Here is a 20,455-nt window from a genome sequence, read left to right on the forward strand (position 1 = left end):
CATTATGACAGTATAAATGCACACATAAAAGAGAGAGAGAGAAAAAAAGAAAAAACAATTCTGCCATTCTGTGAGACAGACTACACTGAGGTCAAAACAGCAAATACAGCGTCAAAAAAAGGTGTAAAGAGAGATACATGGAAAATAAGTTAACAACTGGGTAATTCTTTCAGATTTTTAAAATATGACAAAATAGGTTCCCATTTCGGATAAAATCTGTCCACAGATCCTCTTAAAGGGGGATCAGGAGTTAAGTGCATCAGGAGTTTATTTAAATAACACTTGCCTGGCGGCTCATGCTACCGCTAACCCGGACACCGACGTCACTTCACTGAGTTGAGAAAAGCACGTAAAAGTCCTGGCAGAAAGCGATGCATAAGGATGTAGTGTAACGATGAATTATTCTTTTTTCCGAAGTGTTGACAACTTAGTGTTAACTAATAATTGTTATAAACTGGTATTACCAACAAAATATTAGTGCATTTCTGGAACTGGGCGTTGTTACACTACATCATTATGCATCGCTTTCTGTCAGGACTTTTACGTGCTTTTCTCAACTCAGTGAAGTGACGTCGGTGTCCGGGTTAGCGGTAGCATGAGCCGCCAGGCAAGTGTTATTTAAATAAACTCCTGATGCACTTAACTCCTGATCCCCCTTTAAGAGGATCTGTGAACAGATTTTATCCGAAATGGGAACCTATTTTGTCATATTTTAAAAATCTGAAAGAATTGGTTTATTGGAAGCCATCCGGCTGATTTCTCTAAATAAGCTCTAACTTTAATAATGTTCGACCAAGGGAAAAAAGGCTTCTGGGGGGGGTATTTCGCAAGAAACACATTTAAGACTGGATGATCACAATAGAATTCGTAAGATATGGGTTAGTCAAGCAGATCAAGAGGTGTGGCAATTTTAATTAATAAGAGAGTACAGAGAGTACCATCCCTTTAATGTAAATTTTATCTTTTCTAATTTTAAAAAGAACATCACATCTTCTAGCCAAACTGTTGCAGTTGGGGTAGGGGATTTCCAACTTAACAAAATTCGTCTGCAGGCCAATAAAGAAGTATAAGCAATGATGTCCCTCTGGGTTGCAGTTAAGGCAATGGTTATAGTGTCACTGGAAGTTCCAAAAATAGCCATTGAAGAACAAGGCCACAGTGTCACCCCAAGGGCTTCACTGATAGTTTTAAAAACCAATGCCCAGTAATTATTTAGAGAGGAGCAAGACCAAAATGAATGTGTCAGACTGGCCGGGGAGAAAGAGCATCTATCACAGGCTGCATCTAACCCGGGATGTATTCTCGCTAACCATTCCTTGCTCAAGTGAACCCTGTGAAGCACTTTAAATTGTATGAGCCCTAACCTAACAGAGGATGATGATGAGTGGACCTTTTTAAAGCGCCTCCCTCCAAAAAGCCTCAGACAACTTTATGCCCAGTTCATTTTCCCATCTGGATTTAATTTTATCCAGATTGTACCCTTTCAAAGACACGAATATAATATGGAAATCAATACTTTATTATTAACATTGAGAGTAAGACTATCTAAGGGCGAGGTAGGAGGAAAATCAAGGAAGGGTGGAAATTTGTTCTTAAGAAAATTACAAATCTGAAGATATCTTAAAAAAAAAAAAGGCTTTGTGGGAGGTCAAACAATCTGCAGAGGTTCTCGAAACTGTTAAATAAACCTTCAGTATATAAATCTTTGATGCATATTAACACGGAAGTTACCCACTGTCTAAATGATGAGTCTAGTGTAGAGGGAGGGAATAAATGAATTTTGTAAATAGGACCAAAAACTGATGCTGATGTAAATTTATAGTGACAACGAAACTGATTAAAGATCTTAAGAGTAGAAAGTACTACAGGGTTAGATATGAATCGAGAAACTTTCAAAGGTAGGGAAGAATACACTAAAGCAGGGAGAGAGGAAGAGTGACATGTTTGTGCTTCAATTAAACACCAATTTGTTTCTGGGTAATGAAGCCAAAATAATATTTTCTGAATATTTGATAAAGCTTGGGAGGCCTAAACCACCTGCATCACGGGTCCTCTGAAGAATATGTTTGTTAACTCTGGGGATCTTATTTTCCCAAATGAAAGAGGACATAGTTTGATTAATTGAATGGAAAAATGATTTGGGCAAAAAAACTAAAAATTGAGAAAAGAATTGTCATTTTCACTGAATGTATTCTTCCAGTCTAAAGTAAGAGGAAGACGACGCCACCTTTCTAACTCTGTGTAATAAGGTATCCACTGGAGGCAAGTTGAGAGATGAGAACCCAAGTGCAGTTTTATTATAACTAAAACAAAACATGAAACAAAAACATGGCGTGGCATGAAAACAAAAACCAACGCATGAACATAAACCTACACGGCAGCAGACTACAGGAAACAATACTTGACAAAGACACATGGCAAACATGAGGGCTTAAATACACAGACTAATGACAAAACAAGGGACACCTGTGAACAATCATCAGACAATTAACCAATGACAAGACATGGCAGGATCACATGACAAACAGGGAATCACATGACAGACATGGAAACAAGACATGACACAGAAACATGACAAGAACAAACCCAAAACATGACACTCTGCCTTTACTTCTTTGAACTGAGCTTTATAATTGGCTTCAAACAAAGAAGAACAGGAGCGTGTCATATGAATTCAAGATATTTAAAGCCATTTGGAGAAAAACTAAAGGGTTTCATTAATGGGGAAACATTCACTTTTTTGGAAATTTAATTTGTGTCCCGAAAAGGTACCAAACCGACCTAATAATGATATAATTAAAGGACAACTAGATATGGGGTCACTGATGTAAAGCAAAAGGTCATCGGCGTATAAAGACACACGATGCTCAATACCCCCCCTCCTAACCCCAGAGGCTCAACCATAATGTCAAAAAGGAGTGGAGACAGTGGGCATCCCTGACGAGTACCTTGTGTTAGTGGGAAAAAGTCTGATCGAGAATAATTAGTCCGAATTGATGCCGAAGGGGAATGATATATTAATGTGATCCAAGACATAAAAATATTACCAAAACCAAACTTTTTTGAGCCTGCAAACAAATATGGCCATTCAATTCAAACGCCTTCTCCGCATCTAAGGAGATAACTATCTCCGGGTGCAGAGAAGTATCAGAAAGATCCATTTTTTACTACTAGATTATCGAGGGGAGGACATGTTCTAAACGAAATGCCAATTTTAATGTCAGTGTTTAAAAGAGATATAGGACGATATGATTCACACTGGGTAGGGTCTTTATCTTTTTTAAGAAGGAGTGTAATGGATGCTTGCGAAAAAGTCAGGGAGACAGGGAGCCTGCCTCCAAAGATTCTTTAAAAACCTCAAAAAGAATTGGTGCAAGTGTCTCCTTTTTTTATTTTATTATAAAAATCAATAGGATACCCTTCAAGGCCTGGGGACTTACCACTCTTCATTGCCAAAATGGCCCTACTAATTTCTTCAATCTCAAGGTCGCGTTCTAAATCTACAGCCTTATCTGATTGCAAAGTAGGAATATCTAAATTGTTTAAGAAATTTTCCATATCCGTTGGAATTCAGAAGTATATAATGAGGAGTAAAAGGTTTTGAAAATTGTATTAATTTCTTTTGGGTTGCTAATTAAAGTTTGATTAAAGTCTTTTATCTGTGAAATAAGACGGGAGGCGGTTTGACGTTTCAGCTGATGAGCCAAGAGCCGACTTGATTTGTCTCCATATTCATAGTAAAGACCACGCGTCCTTATTATTAATTGTTCTGCATGAGAAGTGGATAAAGTCAACTCTTTTTTTATGTAATTTAGCAGTGATTCAGAATATTGTCTGTCTAAATCTAATATGGATTGTGAGAGTGCTTGCAGTTCCTTCTTATGTTATTTATTAGCATATGATGTATAAGATCATATTTGACCCCCCAAGTAAGCCTTTAAAGTCTCCCAGAGTAATGAGTAAGACACTGTATCCGTTTTATTGTAGTCCATAAAATTATCTATACTAGTTGAGACAAAGTTACAGAACTTATCATTGGAAAGTAGTAATGGATTAAATGCCTAGATTGGTCGTACTCTGATGTTCAAAGGGAAGTGCACCAGCACCACAGGTGATCGGATACAACTATTGCTGAGTAGTCAACTTTCTTAACCATTGATATAAACAAGTTGTCTACAAAAAATAATCTAGTCTAGAAAAGGAATGATGGACATGGAAATAAAAGGAGAATTGTCTAGTCAACGGGTTTAAGAATCTCCAAGGATCCACACAGCCGTTCTGTTGCATAAATAGAGAAAAGGCCATTGCCATATCAGACACATTACTACTAGTGCTGGATCTATCCAGCTGAGGATCGAAAACACAATTTAAATCACCAGCGAATAACAAATGACGTGTATTAAGCTTGGGAATTAATGATAGGAGGCTATTTGCAAACTGAACATCGTCCCAATTGGGAGCGTAAACGTTCACTAAAACCACTGGGACTTGAAAAAGAGACAATAATGTAATGACCATTAGGGTCACAGATTGTGTCAGAAGGTATAAACTGTACTTTCTTATTAATTAAAATTGCCACACCTCTTGATCTGCTTGACTAACCCATATCTTACGAATTCTATTGTGATCATCCAGTCTTAAATGTGTTTCTTGTAAAAACAATATATCTGGTTTGAAAGATTTAAGATGGGAGAAAACTTTAGCTTTTTTAACAGGGCCATTTAATCCCCTGACATTCCATGTCATAAGCCTCACAGGATGACCTCTATCTTCATCACCTGTATTAACTGTATGATACAGAAATTGGAAGCATGCATCTAAAACAAATTGTAGCCATGAATTGTAAATGACAAAAATAAGATACAAGAAACCAGAGGCAAACAATGCTGCCAACCGCCCCTCCCAACCCCCAACCAAAAAAAAGAAAAAACAAAAAGAAAAAAATGAATATTACAATTCCTAGATCTAATTCCCCAACTGAGGATGATCGCAGATAAAACATAACAAAAAACTTCCAAAGATTGCGAACCAACAAATGAAATCATTTACAATCTAGGTGCAGCCCCCTTATAAAATGAGGTTCAAAACGGTGTCAAAAATTGTATATGTTATCCAGCCGAAAAGAAAAGAAAAGAAAAGAAAAGTAGTGTATGATTTTATAACCTTAAGTCAAGCGCAACCTCGGGTTTGCACATTATGTTATTACGCTTTTTAATTGCAGTCTATATGAAACCGTATGAAAGTAAAAAAGGTTTTTTTGTCTTTCTTCTTTTTTCTTTTTTCTTACCCAAGGGGGTAAAAGGAACGTCTTTACACATTATTCTTCACCCCAATAAGAACGGTAGAACTAGGTTGCTTCTTCTGGCATGCTGAACAAGTGTGTTTTCCCTTCGTGAGTAACCCGGAGCCTTGCAGGGTACAAGAGACCAAATCTGACTCCCTTTTCGCAGAGCCGAGACTTCACATCTTTGAACGCCGCTCGCTTTTTCCCCAGCTCAGCGCTGAAATCCTTGTGGAAAAACACCCGGTGCCCGCGAAAGAGCAACTCTCGCTGTTGCTTACTGAATCTGAGGATGCGATGCTTGATCTGGGTTTGGTCTTGTTGGCCCTTGCATCGTTGGTTGGGTTGGGTCCGACTCGGTGGGCACGAGAAGGACTTGTGAAGAAGTCTTTCCCCGGTGCTTCCTCAAAAAAATCTGTCATAAATTTAATCGGGTCTTGTCCTTCCGACTTTTCAGGGATGCCCACAACTCTCATATTAGATCTCCGTGAGCAATTTTCGAGATCGTCCAGCTTTTCCTTCAGTGACACGTTCTTTTTCAGTAGCGCATCCATTGAAGCCTCGACATTCACCAGCCTATCACTGTAGTCATTTAGTCCATCTTCAACCTGTGAAGTCGTTCGTCATGAGCTTCGTAATATGATTTAACTTGTTCCAATGTCGCGTTCACAGGTGACGATGCACCAGCCAGTTCTGTTTTTAAAAGAGAGTGAACTACTTGCGTCATACCAGAAAGAAGCACTGACCGGAGCCTTTCGAGATCTTCAGGTAAAGCCGTTAAGGCCTCAGGAGACGGCGCCATATCGTCAGTCTTGTTCGAAGCTTCACCGTCTTTGTTGCCAGTTTTATTCCGAAGTTGCTTTGTACTAGTCATTTTTGTTCCACCGTTAATTCAAGTAATATCAGCTGTCAGATAATCGATTGTAGTGAACATATATCGGAAAAATAACTACTAAATGAACGAAAGAGGTCGGGAGCTACACTCATGTGCATCTACTCACGCCATGCTTAATCCGGAAGTCGTTAAACAAGTCTTAATACTAGCCCTAATGTTTTTTTAATTTTGCCACATGTCCGATTAATTACATACGTTCTTCATCTCATGTGTCCACCAATGCTGTAGGTGGCAGTATAGACAGTGACTGTGCCTTTGAGGGGGACTATGCTGTGCCACCGATTTCCATGGCTGAGGGGCTGCAGCACATCCGTTTCATGGAGGGATTGTCCCGATCTCTGCCGTCATCACCTCTGCTCATCCACCAGACCTCCAGACCTCTGCCGTCCGCGAGGAAGGTGTTCGGTGTGGCCACAGGTACCCAACTCTCTCAGTCATGATACCACAGTTCCTAATGCCAGCATAGGGGTGTACTTAGGTGACACCATCGCATATCTGAAATGTTCAGGAAGTTTTTTTATTTGAGTACATGCGAAGAGCCTGAGATGCTCCTTTTATTTTATTTTATTTTATTTTATTTTATTTTATTTTATTTTATTTTATTTTATTTTATTTTATTTTATTTTATTTTATTTTATTTTATTTTATTTTCACATTTCCAGGGTTCTTAGAAATGGAAGTCGCCGTAGTTAGGTGAACTTCTATAGTGGTGAATGGAAACTACAACAAATATAATTTTTGCACTTCCATTTGCATCAAATGAAAAAAAAAAACAATCGACAATTGCATTTTTATGACTTTCCAAAAGAGGAAAAAATATTTAGGGATTAATTATGTTGGTCAGAAGAGGGAAAACATATTAGCTGATGAATTAGAAACTCTCACCAGCGTTAACCACTAACCCATTTCCAGAAAAGTTGGGATATTTTGTAAAATGCAATAAAATCAAGAATCTGTGATTAGTTCATTTTTATTAAAAAAAATAAAAAATCTGTTTATTTTTGTGCAACTGACCAAAGTACAAAGAAAATATTTCCAATGTTTTCACAGACCAACTTAATTGTATTTTGTAAATATAAACACATTTTGATTTTGATGGCTTCAACACACTCCAAAAAAAGTTGGGACAGAGGAATGTTTACCACTGTGTCACATCACCTTTCCTTTTATTTGCACTTTTTAGTAATTTGGGAATTGAGGATACTAATTGTTGCAGTTTTGCAAGTGGAATTTTTGCCCAATCTCACCTCAGACAAGACAGCTGCTCAACAGTCCGTGGTCGTCGTCTGATTCTCGTTTTCATGATGGGCCATAAAGTACATTCTCATTAGGAGACAGATCTGGACTGCAGGTGTAGTGTCTATGAAACCCTTCTGTTGTAGCACGTGCAGAACGAGGCCTGGCATAACCATAAACTCCCCAGGAAAGATGTCATCTTGATGGCAAAATAAAAAATGGGATCTCTTTAGCATCTCAAATGTTTCTCCTAGACAAAAATAAGGTTTCTTTAAGATCTAAATGGAGACTTTTGCTTGAGTCTCCTGCTTCTCACACTTACAGCTTAGATCGGGCCCAAAAAATCAAGCCCGACCCTACACAAGCCCGTGCACGTTGTGTCCGAGCCCGGCCCAGCCCGACACATTAACAGTAATTATGAGCCCGAGCCCGATTTAAACCCGACCATTTATTTATACGTGGGCCGTTATAACCAGGGGTGGCGCCCGAGAATTTTTTAACGCAGGTGCTGAGGGGGTGCTAGATATATTATACATAAATACTATTAATAAATGAGCAAACATAGGCCACTTTTTTTATTTAATATTCAATTATTTTAATGATCACAATTAAAGTATTAATTTTATTAAATTGAACAAGCACAACATTCAGCATTCAATCAAATATTCTTAAAGATTTATTATTATTAATAATGTTATTTCAACATAATATCTCGTTATTTCGTAATATGTACATAATATGTGTGCGTGCAACAAGCAAGATGTGCATTTGTAAATCCGGTGACACGCGTACATTGATTTTTATTAATAAACAGTGTCGGCTACAAAGATGAAGTTGACGATCGCCATCTCCGTAGTGAACATGCCTATAGAGAGAAATGCACATCATAGATTACATAATCTGAGAGTAGCCTATTTAATTTCGTTTTGAATTGTTTCGTTTAAAGACATTTCAAGCTTTCTTTAGATATATTTCTCATGTCTGTGAGGCATACACTGAGTTTAGGTTCATTTATGATGAGATGCGCTCCAGTTCACGTGCAATGCAAGTGACCGCGCCGGCGCCTCCATGATTATATTGTCTGCTATTTGCTTCTTCTTTTTTTTTTTTTTTACCTTTATTTAACCAGGAAAGTACTCGTTGAGATTAAAAATCTCTTTTTCAAGAGTGTCCTGGCCAAGATAGGCAGCAGTACAACCATACATACAACACATAATACACAATAACATAAAACAACTAAAATAGCAGATACATCAACCACAAATCCTTAGCATATCATGCAGAACAACTACAGCCAGATGTGGCTGCTTCCAAGTCAGTTAATATCCTCTTAAAAGTAACCTTCTTATTTATTAAATACAGGCAATTCGTTGATGAAAAATTTATTAAAATTAAGATACAATTTATACAAAACGAAATTCACTTTAAAGAAAGGTTTTCTACTAAACAAAACTTAATGAAGTGGTCAAAATCATGTCTGACCCACTCCATGTCTCTCGATATATTGCGCATCCTATCTTACTCATGCTGTTCACTTTTCAGAAAATAGATGGAAAAAAAATAACATTATAATATTTTAACAAATATGAAACTAAATGAGCTTATTTAATGGTTACAACACGTACAGACTCTCTATTTGTACAAATTGCTGCACATTCATTTACTTCTGAATTTTGCACACATAAGTTGAAACGCATTTGTTTGTGCCTAGTAAAACATATCTGCAACATTTATCAAGTTCATGGATAATTGTGCGTGCATTTATTAATTATTATCTTAATGAATAATGCAACAAGGATGAAGCATGTAAACTGTGTTGTTTGTTTATTCAGAATGGAATGGATGGCAAATGGATCCGAATGAAGAAACGTAAAAAAAAAAAAAAAGTGAACAATGATGAACACAGAAAATGAACAAGAATGAACTTTGGATGGCCTAGGACAGTGGTTCCCAATTCCAGTCCTTGTGACCCACTGCTCTGCACATTTTGTATGTCTCTCTTATCTGACACACTCAGTTCAGTTCATGGAGTGAGCTAATGAGCTGATGATCTGGTTCAGGTGTGTTAAATAAGGGAGACATACAAAATGTGCAGAGCAGTGGGTCACGAGGACTGGAATTGGGAACCACTGGCCTAGGAGGAGTAGGCCTAGGCTACTACTCTAATATAATTCAACAAGGTTTTATAGAATATAGAATATTTTTTAAACAAAATCAATATTTTTAAAGCCTATTATCTCGGGCCCCGGTGTGATGCGTGCGAGCGGAGGAGACGCTGCGCATGACACGTGACGTGTTGCATTTTGTAACACAAATGCTTGATCAAGGGCCCGGCCCGATGATAGTGGCGGGAAATATCAGCCGATGGTCGGGTCGGGTCGGGTCAAGTTTGGGCTCGGGCAGAGAATCTTAAGTTCTACTCACACTTGTCTCCTTAGACAAAACTCGAATACTCTCATCACGGAAAGTTGTGTTTAAAGTTTTAGAAAATCTCGGCGACATCACACACTGTGCTCAGATTTTTCTTTTTAGCTAGAGAAACTGGATCGCTCACATTTGTCTTCTTTAAACTTTAGAAGAGATCTCAACAGCATCACGCACTGTGCTAATATTTTTCAACTAAACTACAGATTCTGGAGATTTCATATTTGCATCCTCTAAAGATTCAGAAGAGACCTCAACCACATCATTCACTGTGCTCAAACTTTGTTCCTGACCTAAAGACTCCTGTGGTCTCACGTTTGTCTCTTTTAAAGTTTAGAAGAGACCTCAACAACATCACACACTGTGCTTAGATTTTCTCCTATAATATGTATATGTGCAGCCTCTGAAGACTTTAGAGATTACAGCAAGAGATGTTTCTTCTACCACATTCTCAGTTTTGACTCTTTTTCTCTCAAATATGTCTCATTTATGTCTATTTTTATTTCTATAAGACATTTTAGGAGAAACATCTGAAATGCTGTTGATACTAAAATGAGAGATATATGAGAATCACAACTAAGTCTCCTGAGCTTAGGAAAAGCAACCACTGAGCAATACATTTTTCCTCTGGGATGTCTCTGTACAATCCCAGTACACGCCTCCACGTCAGTGGTACCTTCACACATTTGCAAGTCACCCATGCTGTTTGCACTGACGACGATGAGCGATGTTTGCTTTTGCACCTGTCGCTGATGAAAGTCTGGATGGTCCCTTTGGTCTTTGGGACTGAGAACTCAATGTCCATTTTTCTCAAAACCAAGCTGAAACGTGGACTCATCTGAACACATTCCCACTGTCTCCTAATCTAGACCATCTGAGATGAGCTCGGGCCTGGAGAACTCGACTGCTTCTCTGCATACAACTGGCTTTTTCCTTGCGTAACAGATTCAAGTTGCATATCTTGATGCATCAGGCGACTGTGTTAAGTGACAACGGTTTTCCAAAGTACGCCCGCGGCCATGTGGCTGTATTTAACAGAGCAGCGTGATGGTTTCTCATGCAGAGGACTCAAAGGTCACGCACATTCAACAGAAGTCTCCTGCCTTTCCATACATATACTGAGATTTCTCTGGATTCCCTGAATCGTTTCCTAAATACTTTCCAATCTTGCTTTTGAATTGATTTTTGAATTGTTTGACAATCCTCTCATGAAATTTGGCACAAAGTGGTGAGCCATGACCCATCTTTTCTTGCAAAGACTAAGCCTTTGCTGGATTCTCCTTTTATGCCCTCACCGATTACCAGTTCACCTGCTCATTGTGGACTGTTTCAAAATACTTTAACTTGGATATTCTGTAATCTTTTCAGATTGTGTTTCAGCCATCAAAATCTTAATTTGTTTATATATACTAAATACAATTAAGCTGATCTATGAAAATGTTGGAAATCTTATCTTTAGTCAGTTAAATAAAGGTTCAAGAGAATGAACAAATCACAAATTCTTGATTTTATTGCATTTTACAAAATGTCCCAATTTCCTGGAAATGGGGTTGTAGTTTTCTGTAATTTAATGCCAAGGTTATATAACACAATGTATTATTTGAAAAGACTGTTACATTTGCGCTATGTTGTTAAATAATGCATTTTTAAATGTGTGGTTTGGGTGTCCAAATACTTCTAGGGTCAGTGTATTTGCTGTTGGATGTGTCCACTAGGGTGTGCCAGCCACATATTCCTGCTGGAGCTTGAACAGCAGAATGCCATTTTAATGATTGCGTGCATTTTGTGTTTGTTTGCAATCATTTATCAAACATGAAAGTGTCTGAATGTTGGTTTAGACACACAAAAAAAGAGTTCTCATTATAAATGACTGCATTCTTTATCAAGAAGAGTCAATCCTTGCACTTTCATCTGTTGTGAAATCAAGTGCATTGTGGGAGTTTTACTGAAAAGGACAGCGGTGTTGTGTATATGAGTCACTCAGTGGTTCTGTAATTGCTGTTTGTGATGTTAATGTCTCTTACTGCTCTGATTTAAGGTTCACTTTCATCCAGATTGGATGATTCGTTTCAGAGTTTGGACTTTGTACTTTATAGTTTACAGAAAACAAAATGGCAGTAGTGTCATTTGTATAAAAAGAGGGGGAATGGAGAAAGATAATGCTCTCCCACCCGCAGATACTTACTATCCATGAGCCAATACTTTTAACAATTTAATTCCAGAAAGCGACCTAAAAGATGAATGGTTAGAGAGTCATCTAAACCTTGTTTAGGAGCCTCAGAAAAGTGGTTTCACCAATTTGGAGGTCTTCTACATTGGCTCCCAGCATTAATTGCAGTGTGTTTTTGCCGACTGATTTGTAATTCTCCAGTGTAAGCAGTGTTGCAGAGCATCTCATCTCTGCTAATGAAAGTCAGGCCTCTTTATGAGCGCCGTTTCATCCCATTTTTCATGCATTTTCTGCATATTCATGAGAACCTAATCAGGTTCTTTTGCATTTAAGAACCGTCCTGTTGTTATGGAGAAAATATACCATGAACTGAGAATTAAACGGGTATATGTTCAGTAAAGATAGATGAAAGAAAATCATGTCCTTTGTGGTGTGAAATGATACAATGAATGATCTTCTATTATAAAGGATATATTTGGATCCGTTCCACTTTGTCAGTTTGGTTTATAATTCGATGAAAACATACCTGTATTCAGTTTCATTTCACCCAAATGGCCACATAATGGCTTTCAAAATGGAATATGGCTTTTTTTTTTTTTTTTTTTAGATAATCTTTCATATTTCAAATAGATGTATTTTCTTCAAATCAGGTCACTTTTTGAAAGCTTGCCTCATAGTGTGACAAGACAACATGCCCTGCTAAGGGAACTGTAGCTCTTTTTTTCTGGGTGATAATTGAGATTGGAAAGATTCAATACATGTTCATTTTTGTAGACATAGTCAAGGTACGTGTACGTGTATACTTCTTAGGTCAGAAGCATGAGGCCAGAACAAACCTCTGTACAGACGAGGCGATAGATTTAGTTGCAAATGTTTGTAGCATGAAATCTGATGTGGTGTTATTCAGGTAACTAGCTATAAACATGTCAGTTTAACTAGCTCTAGGTAACTTACCCAGCAAGCCTGCTCTGTCCATTTTTATTTTTTTTTTATTTTTTTTAAAGGAGTCATGACCTGTAATTTTCACTTTTCCACGAGAAAAAATGTATGTTATGATTGCCTAACGATTATACACTGGCCAGGAAGCCGATATTTAAAAGTGAAGCGTTGGTTTACCCCTGGGTTCGTCAACCAGCCCACGTGCACGCGCACTCAAATACGTGATGTTAATTTCTGCGCCAACTTGACGTCAAGTCGGCGCAGGATATACCATATATGGACACCGCAGACCTATGCTGCAGGAAGCCCGCCCTGCCCCTCTCCCCCTCATATTCAGTCGAGCGCCGCCATTACTGAATTCCGATTCGAAGTACGCACTCGACCGTGAAAGATGCAGAAACGTTCACAACTTGCGCCATGATGTCATTTTGGAATGATATGCTGAAGCGTTACCTGCGGTGTCAACCCCCCTCCTTCCTGCCACCAATCAACGCGCCCCTCATTTGCATTATTACAATGACCGTCCACGACAGCCAAAATATCGCATCAGATCTCGCGAGACAATAATGCCTTCAGAAATAAGGGTCAGAGGAGCTCTGTGTTTATTTTTTTTCAACTTTTTTTCAACTTTTCTTTTTTAGAAGGGCCTGAAAGACTATAATAGAGCGTGGGTATCCAAGGTAATACTAGGTTATGACTCCTTTAAAGGTGCATAGAGTAAGGCAGTTAACTGTTATGTCAGCTATAGCAACTCATGTGAAAGAATGCAATACTTGCAACACAGACTAATTAGAAAAACGTGCTTCTACCTACAGTACATTTCTGCAAAACTCCAAAAAACGTACCTATACATGCAATTCACTGCAGTTTCCAGCTGAAATGAACACTAGTGGAAATAAAACACCAACAAATTATTAAAGACTTAGTTTACATAAAGAATTTCTTTTCATTTCTTGCACATTACTGTGTTATGACCTTAAAACACTAGTGCATGATTTGTAAACTAATGCATTTTGAAGTTGCATCACATCAGCAGCTCTAGATGTGTGTCTTTTCTGATGTAGTAAACTTGTTCGGTTGCTCACCTGGTACAGCATAGAACACCAGTCATGATAAAAGAGCTCAAAGACTTGTAGAAGCAAGTTAAAATGCCATGGTTGCTTCAGCAAATGCATTTTTATCTCACATTTGCTTTTAACACTATCTGTTAGGTTTAATGTAGGTTATTTTTAAACTTTTAGCACCACTCACTGGACATTTCATTTCCGTAATACGCACAACAATCAACGTAATGACAAGCAGATTCAGGGTCATCGGTTTTGGATTAAATGGATCAAATGTCACCAGAGGCACGTTTTTCCAATAAACCTGGTTTGAATAGTTGCATTGCATTAGGACGTGAAACTAAGGGCCCTATCATAAACCCGGCACAATGCAGCGCCAGGCGCAAGTGTTTTTTGCTAGTTTCAGCCTGACGCAGTTATCATTTTCACGTCCTGCGCCACGTGTTGAAATAGCAAATGCATTTGCGCCCATTTGTGCGCCCATGAGCTGCTGGTCTGAAAACGAGGTGTGTTCAGGCGCATTGTTGGCGCGTTGCTATTTTGAGGAACAGAAATAGACTGAGCCATTGACCAACAAAAGCCTTGTTATTTAAAGAGTTACTGTGTTAGTAATGTGCGCCTATAGGCGGGTCCACAACGCGTGTACACTCTGCTCATTACACACACAGGGACGCACAGCAGCACACAAACATGCCAAATATTAGAAAATAAAAGGATTACAATGTGAAAGATTATTATTGTGTACATAAAGATATGGTGGAATCTGGCTTGTCCCGTAGATGTTCTGCTTGCGCTCTTTTACCTCGCACACGAGCAGATCCGTTTGCACTCTGGAGACGCGTTCGGTCTTTCCGCTTGCAAATTCTGTCATGCAAATAGCGAATCCGTCATGGCGCAAGCGCAATTGGCTTTTAAAGGGAATGGGAGATGAGACTCTGGTTGTTTTTTTGCACGTTACACCCAAAACATTAAGAGAATAGGGGCAACCCTTTTAGACCATGCGCCGGGCGTGTCGACCATTTTTCCCGTCATTAAACTAGCAGTTAAACTAAGTGGATTCGGACACACACAAACTGCACAGATTATTGAAGTACTTGTTACAAGAAAATACTATTAAAAATGTTCTACTTGTTTAAAAATTTTAAGTCAGTGTGATTCTTGATGATAATACAATAAAAGTGAAAAAAGGACAAACGTAAGTATCTTTGCTTTCCTCTTTCTTTCTTTTTTTCTCCTTCTTTATCTCCCTAATTCCATTTGTCTGATTACCTAGTGGTAAAGAGAAGGAGAAAATGGCTGATTGTATCCATCTCTTCAGATTTGAACAAAGCCCAGCAAGAGAGCAGTGACCTTTTTAACAGATCAATCCCATCCTGATTTAAGCGTCCCAGGGCGAGGCGGGGGGTCCCGATGCCACCCCTCCTCCATCAGTTCAGCCTCAGTGAGTATAGAGAAGGTGTGCAGATGCCTCCCCTGAACAACCACTAGATCTTGATTGAAAATGCCACAAGGCCTTTGTTTTCGCGGATTGAATTCTGTTTCTGTCAGGTGCATTACTGCAGCGTCAATTAACTTCTGTCGACACTCGCAGGGAGGCACTGAGTCAGAGATATAGCTCCCCGATGTGGCTTCGCTGATTTATTGAGATTTCATAAGGCTGTGTGTGTCTTCTGTTGAGGCCGCTTTGTCATTTCGTACCGCTGGAGCCCAGTGGTGAAGAAACTGTGATAAGGGCCAGTGAGCATTTGAGAGACAACTTGTTGATTCCTCAAAGTGCACTTACACTACAATAATACAAACATAGGGAACAGGATATGATGTCACACTCTAATACTCTTTTAATCAATAAAAAAAAAAGCAAATAATAAGTTGCAAATGTGATATAACATTTACTCCAATATTCCACAATGCTGCAATATGCGACTTTGAAATGTGTTTTTTTTTTTTTTTTAATTACTTGAGACAGAGGCACTTTTCCCAATCTGATTCTTATTAACAACATCCTGATTCAATTCATTTTCAGTTTCAATCTGATCCAATCAATTCAATCTGATTTAATGGATAGAAAATTATCATCACCCTCCTTTTCCAAACCCAAATTAACTACCATAATCAATAGCTTTACTGCTATCCCTATAGATCTCTATGGAATTACATTTTCCCTCAATGCCCATTAATTGGCTTGATGAAATTACACCTCCTCCTTGACTGTCGATCTGCTTCCACTTTTCCTCCTCAATCCATACCACAATTACAGTGCAATGATTAGCCCTTTTTCAATTCTCAGTAACTCTTCTTGAGTACAACCAGTTCCTCTCTGCATCCATGAAGAAGGACTGTAGCAAAAAGACTACAAACCTGGTACTGAGATCCATCTCAGGTGGTTTGATCACAAGTGGTCGGGTGAGACACGTTGCAGTTTACACCTCGTAGTGACTTGTGTCTCCTGTGACCAAGAACAAACCTAACCTGTTACAAAGAAGAATGTGATGTTTCTAGCATAATTCTCAGTTATTTTAGTGCAATATCGATATTAAGTGGACAGATGTGTTTTACAAGATCTGTGTCAAACTCTTGTTTCAACCTAGAAGTTGATTTACAGCGAATAGGCGTTGCATAAATCTTAAGGGAGACTACAGGTAATAAATAGGGTAAAATATATAGGTAACACTTTACAATAAGGTTCCTTTATTAAACATTAGTAAATGTATTAACTAACATGAACTAACAATGAGCAATACATTTACTACTGTTTTTGTTAATCTTTGTTAATGTTAGTTAATGAAAATAAAGCTGTTGATTGTTTGTTCATGTTAGTTCACAGTGCATTACCTAATGTTAACAAGATTTTAATAAAGTATTAGTAAATGTTGAAATTAACATTAACAAAGATGAACAAATGCTGTATAAGTGCAGTTCATTATTAGTTAATGTTAACTAATGTAGTTAACTAATGAACCTTATTGTAAAGTGTTACCAATATATATATATATATATATATATATATATATATATATATATATATATATATATATATAACTAATAGATATCACCATACTCCCCCCATGTTGATTAATCACAATACATTAAGACAATTGTTTTGTTCTAAGTTTTCTTAAATGTTTTTTTTTTTTTTTTAAATAAGTGATTATGTAATTAAATATGCAGTAATCTGCATTCATTTCCAGGACAGAAATCCGAACATTGGATAAAGACAAGTTAAAAATGATTTTGTTGATATAATCGAGTGAAATCCCCTTTGTAAAAAACCTTTTGGATATTTTGTTTTATCACTCCATAAATCAGAAAATACGGTCAACAGTCATATATCAGGCAAATGATATATTAACAAGCCCCTTCCCTTTAGAATATAAATATATATAAAACATTTTTTTTTTTTTAGTTTAAAATATGGTGTATGCAAGTGACAACTTTGATATTTGAGTTGACTAAACTTAACATTTTAAGTCAGCATGAGCACTTTTTAAGTTGAAACAACATATTTTTTTACAGTGCTACAGACACAAATAAAGTGTAATCCAATAAACACTAACATGTGTATTTGGAATTTTCTCTCCACGAGTCTGAAAGAAGAAGCAAAATAACCCCAAATCTCAAAACTGTCCCAATGCCTGAAAAAGCAATTGTGTCTTGCCTTAAAACCAGGAGTAAACATGGTCACAGCGCAGGGACAAGCTCAGAAAAGGATAACTTTAAAGCTTGTATTTTCTCTCTTCATCTCCTTTGGCTTCTTCAAATCGCTTCCCAATTACTTCCCCATCCCCCAGCTCCCAGATCCTCCCTCGGCCAGTCATTTGTTCAGCTAAATGGAAATGTGACATTTACGGCTGGAATTCTGCTTAGGTAAAGAGGAATGTAGTGAGGGTGAGTCCAAATGATAAAAAGATGACCGTTAAATGAGGAAGAGCTCATAAAATTAGAAAGGCACTGGCATTGATGATGTAGTTTCCACTTAGAAGGAAGTAGCAGCGTTGTTTATTAAGCCTGTAGAATGTTATTTGGGCCAGTTTACACAGAACATGCTTTTCCTTTCCACTTTTCTATTGTTTTTTTTAATGTAAACACTCCTCTAGATGGACGTATTTGACCATTGCACTCCCGTCTTTTCCTGCGTCTCTAGTAGGGATGTGACAGTGAGGAAATTTTCCCACCAGTTAATCGACGTGTGACAACACCGGTATAACCGGGGGGAACGAGGGACGTTGGAGTTTTTACCTCTTTTGCACCTTGCTTTTAAATCTCTAATTCGAAAGCGAAAGTAAATGTGCACGGCCGCACGAGCATTCATAACAGAGCATTTTTAATGAATTCCTATGGTGCTCCGAATTAGCGGCAATTCGAGGCCGGCAATTGCTTGAATAGTGGGTTCATTATTATTCTTAATGAAAAACACAACAACTAGAAAAATCACAACTAACCCTTTGCAGGTTCCCTATTAGCATTTGTTTTAAATCCAAAATATTGGAAGCCTAGTGTCTTGCCTAGGAAGACCTTGCTTTTTTTCCTCTTTTTTTTCGTGTCTTTAACCGCAAAAAACGTGTACTGTGTGATTGGCCCCTTAAAAATAAAGGTTTTAAACACAGCGATGCCATAGGAGAACCATTTTCGGTTCCCCAAAGAACCTTTTCGTGAAAAGTTCTTGAACGTTTTTTGGTAACACTTTATTTTACAGTGTCTTTGTTACATATGTTATATACCATAGTAATAACAGTAAATTATGCATAATTATATGCAACTAACCCCCAACCAAATCCTAATCCATACCCTAACTCTATAGTAAGTACATGTAGTTAATTAATATTACTCAGTACTTAAATATATAATTACACTGTAACAATGACACCTTAAAATAAAGTGTAACCCCTTTTTTCTTGACGTGAAGAACCTTTTCCACTATATAGAACATTTTGTGGAATGGAACGATTCCAAAAGGAGGTTTTCGCAGTGATGCCATAAAGAACCTTTTTGGCTTCCCTATAGAACCTATTAGTGAACAGTTCTCAAAATAAATACAAAAATTATTATAGTGAAGAACTTTTTAATAATCTAAAGAACCCTTTTCCCCTGTAAAGAACCTTTTGTGGAATGGAAAAGTTCCATTGATACTAAAGGTTCTTCATGGAACTATAGATGCTAATTAAGAATCTTTATATTTTTAGAATGTTGGATGTTAAAGGACCATCAATGCTTATTAAGAACCTTTATTTTTAAGAGTGTATATTATTGTACCGTGACCCTGATATCAATATAGTATCGCATCATTTGATCCCTGCGGATGCCCATCCTTGCAATCCATTATTAGAAACGGGGGCGGTTGCATTTATATCAGTTGACAAAATCAATTACAATACAGCTTTGCTCAACCACAATTGATTTGTTCTTAAATTTCGGAGTAAATATAGGCCTACTATTTCTTAGTGTTTTTTTTTGTTTGTTTTTTTTTTTTTTAAATACACGCAGTATGTTCTCCATACAGTGCATGTACAGTGAAGTGTTTATCATGCAGGGCTGGTGCTTGACATTCAGAGGACAGAGGGACATCGAGTGATATTAAACCCATAAATCTCTGTCCGTTTTACCAGAACTAATACAGCGCAGAGAGTGAAATCAAGGCTGTCGGAAAGTTAGATAAATACTGGCCAGATTGCAAACTATAGCATTCAAGTCACATTTTGGCCAGACTGAACTGTTTGTTTGAATCACTGATGCGTTTAGGCTTCTTGATCTTTAATATTTTATGTCTTTATTTAAGAGCATCCGACGTTAGCAACAACAACATCGTGAGTCTGATTCCTGGGGATTCTGTGTTAAGCTTTTACACAAGTTAAGCTTTATCAGTGGCATTTGAGACAAATAATGTTGACACATCACTCCTTTAAAGGACAAATCCAGTGAAAAATGAACCTAATTAACACATGGTTACCGAGTCGATCGTTCCCTGCGATGCGTTTTCATGAAAATCGAATGTATAGAGTTTTATCTTTAAAAACAGATTAGCTCATAACACTAGTATATGGGGCACAGAGTAAGTAAAAGTAAATCGCTAGTTAATACCACTAACAAGGCTCAAAATAGCCTCTAACTAACACTAACACGGTAGCATAATGAGGGTCCCTACATGCAAACCGAAGCATTGAGAACTTTGTAAGTGTACAGACAGTTTAATAAGAAGATACTTTATAAAGACAGTACATTACGCATTTACATGCAGGAGCCATCTTGGAAAACAGTCTCGACTAATCGAGTCACGAACGCCGTGCTACGTTAGATTTCACTATGCGTAATTCCTATCGACCAGCTCACTTAGCACGGCGTTCGTGACTCGATTAGTCGAGACTGTTTTCCAAGATGACTCCAGCCTGTAAATGCGTAATGTACTGTCTTTATAACGTATCTTCTTATTAAACTGTCTGTACACTTACAAA

At 37.7% G+C, this 20,455-nt stretch overlaps 1 protein-coding gene across 1 annotated transcript in view; it reads left to right on the forward strand.

Annotated features, from left to right (window-relative positions):
• Positions 1 to 16,442, forward strand: part of LOC311096554 (uncharacterized protein) — a gene marked incomplete at its 3' end in the record, with an annotated part of 97,535 nt that extends 81,093 nt beyond the window's left edge. The window contains exons 4-5 of the mRNA XM_084135751.1: positions 6,405 to 6,593; positions 16,297 to 16,442. Of these exons, the coding sequence (XP_083991877.1) occupies positions 6,405 to 6,593; positions 16,297 to 16,442 (335 nt within the window). The remainder of the gene's footprint in view (positions 1 to 6,404; positions 6,594 to 16,296) is intronic.
• Positions 16,443 to 20,455: the final 4,013 nt, after the last annotated feature.

The sequence above is a fragment of the Abramis brama genome (genome assembly GCF_963993115.1).
Source record: "Abramis brama genome assembly, chromosome: 14".
NCBI classification, from domain to species: Eukaryota; Metazoa; Chordata; class Actinopteri; order Cypriniformes; family Leuciscidae; genus Abramis; species Abramis brama.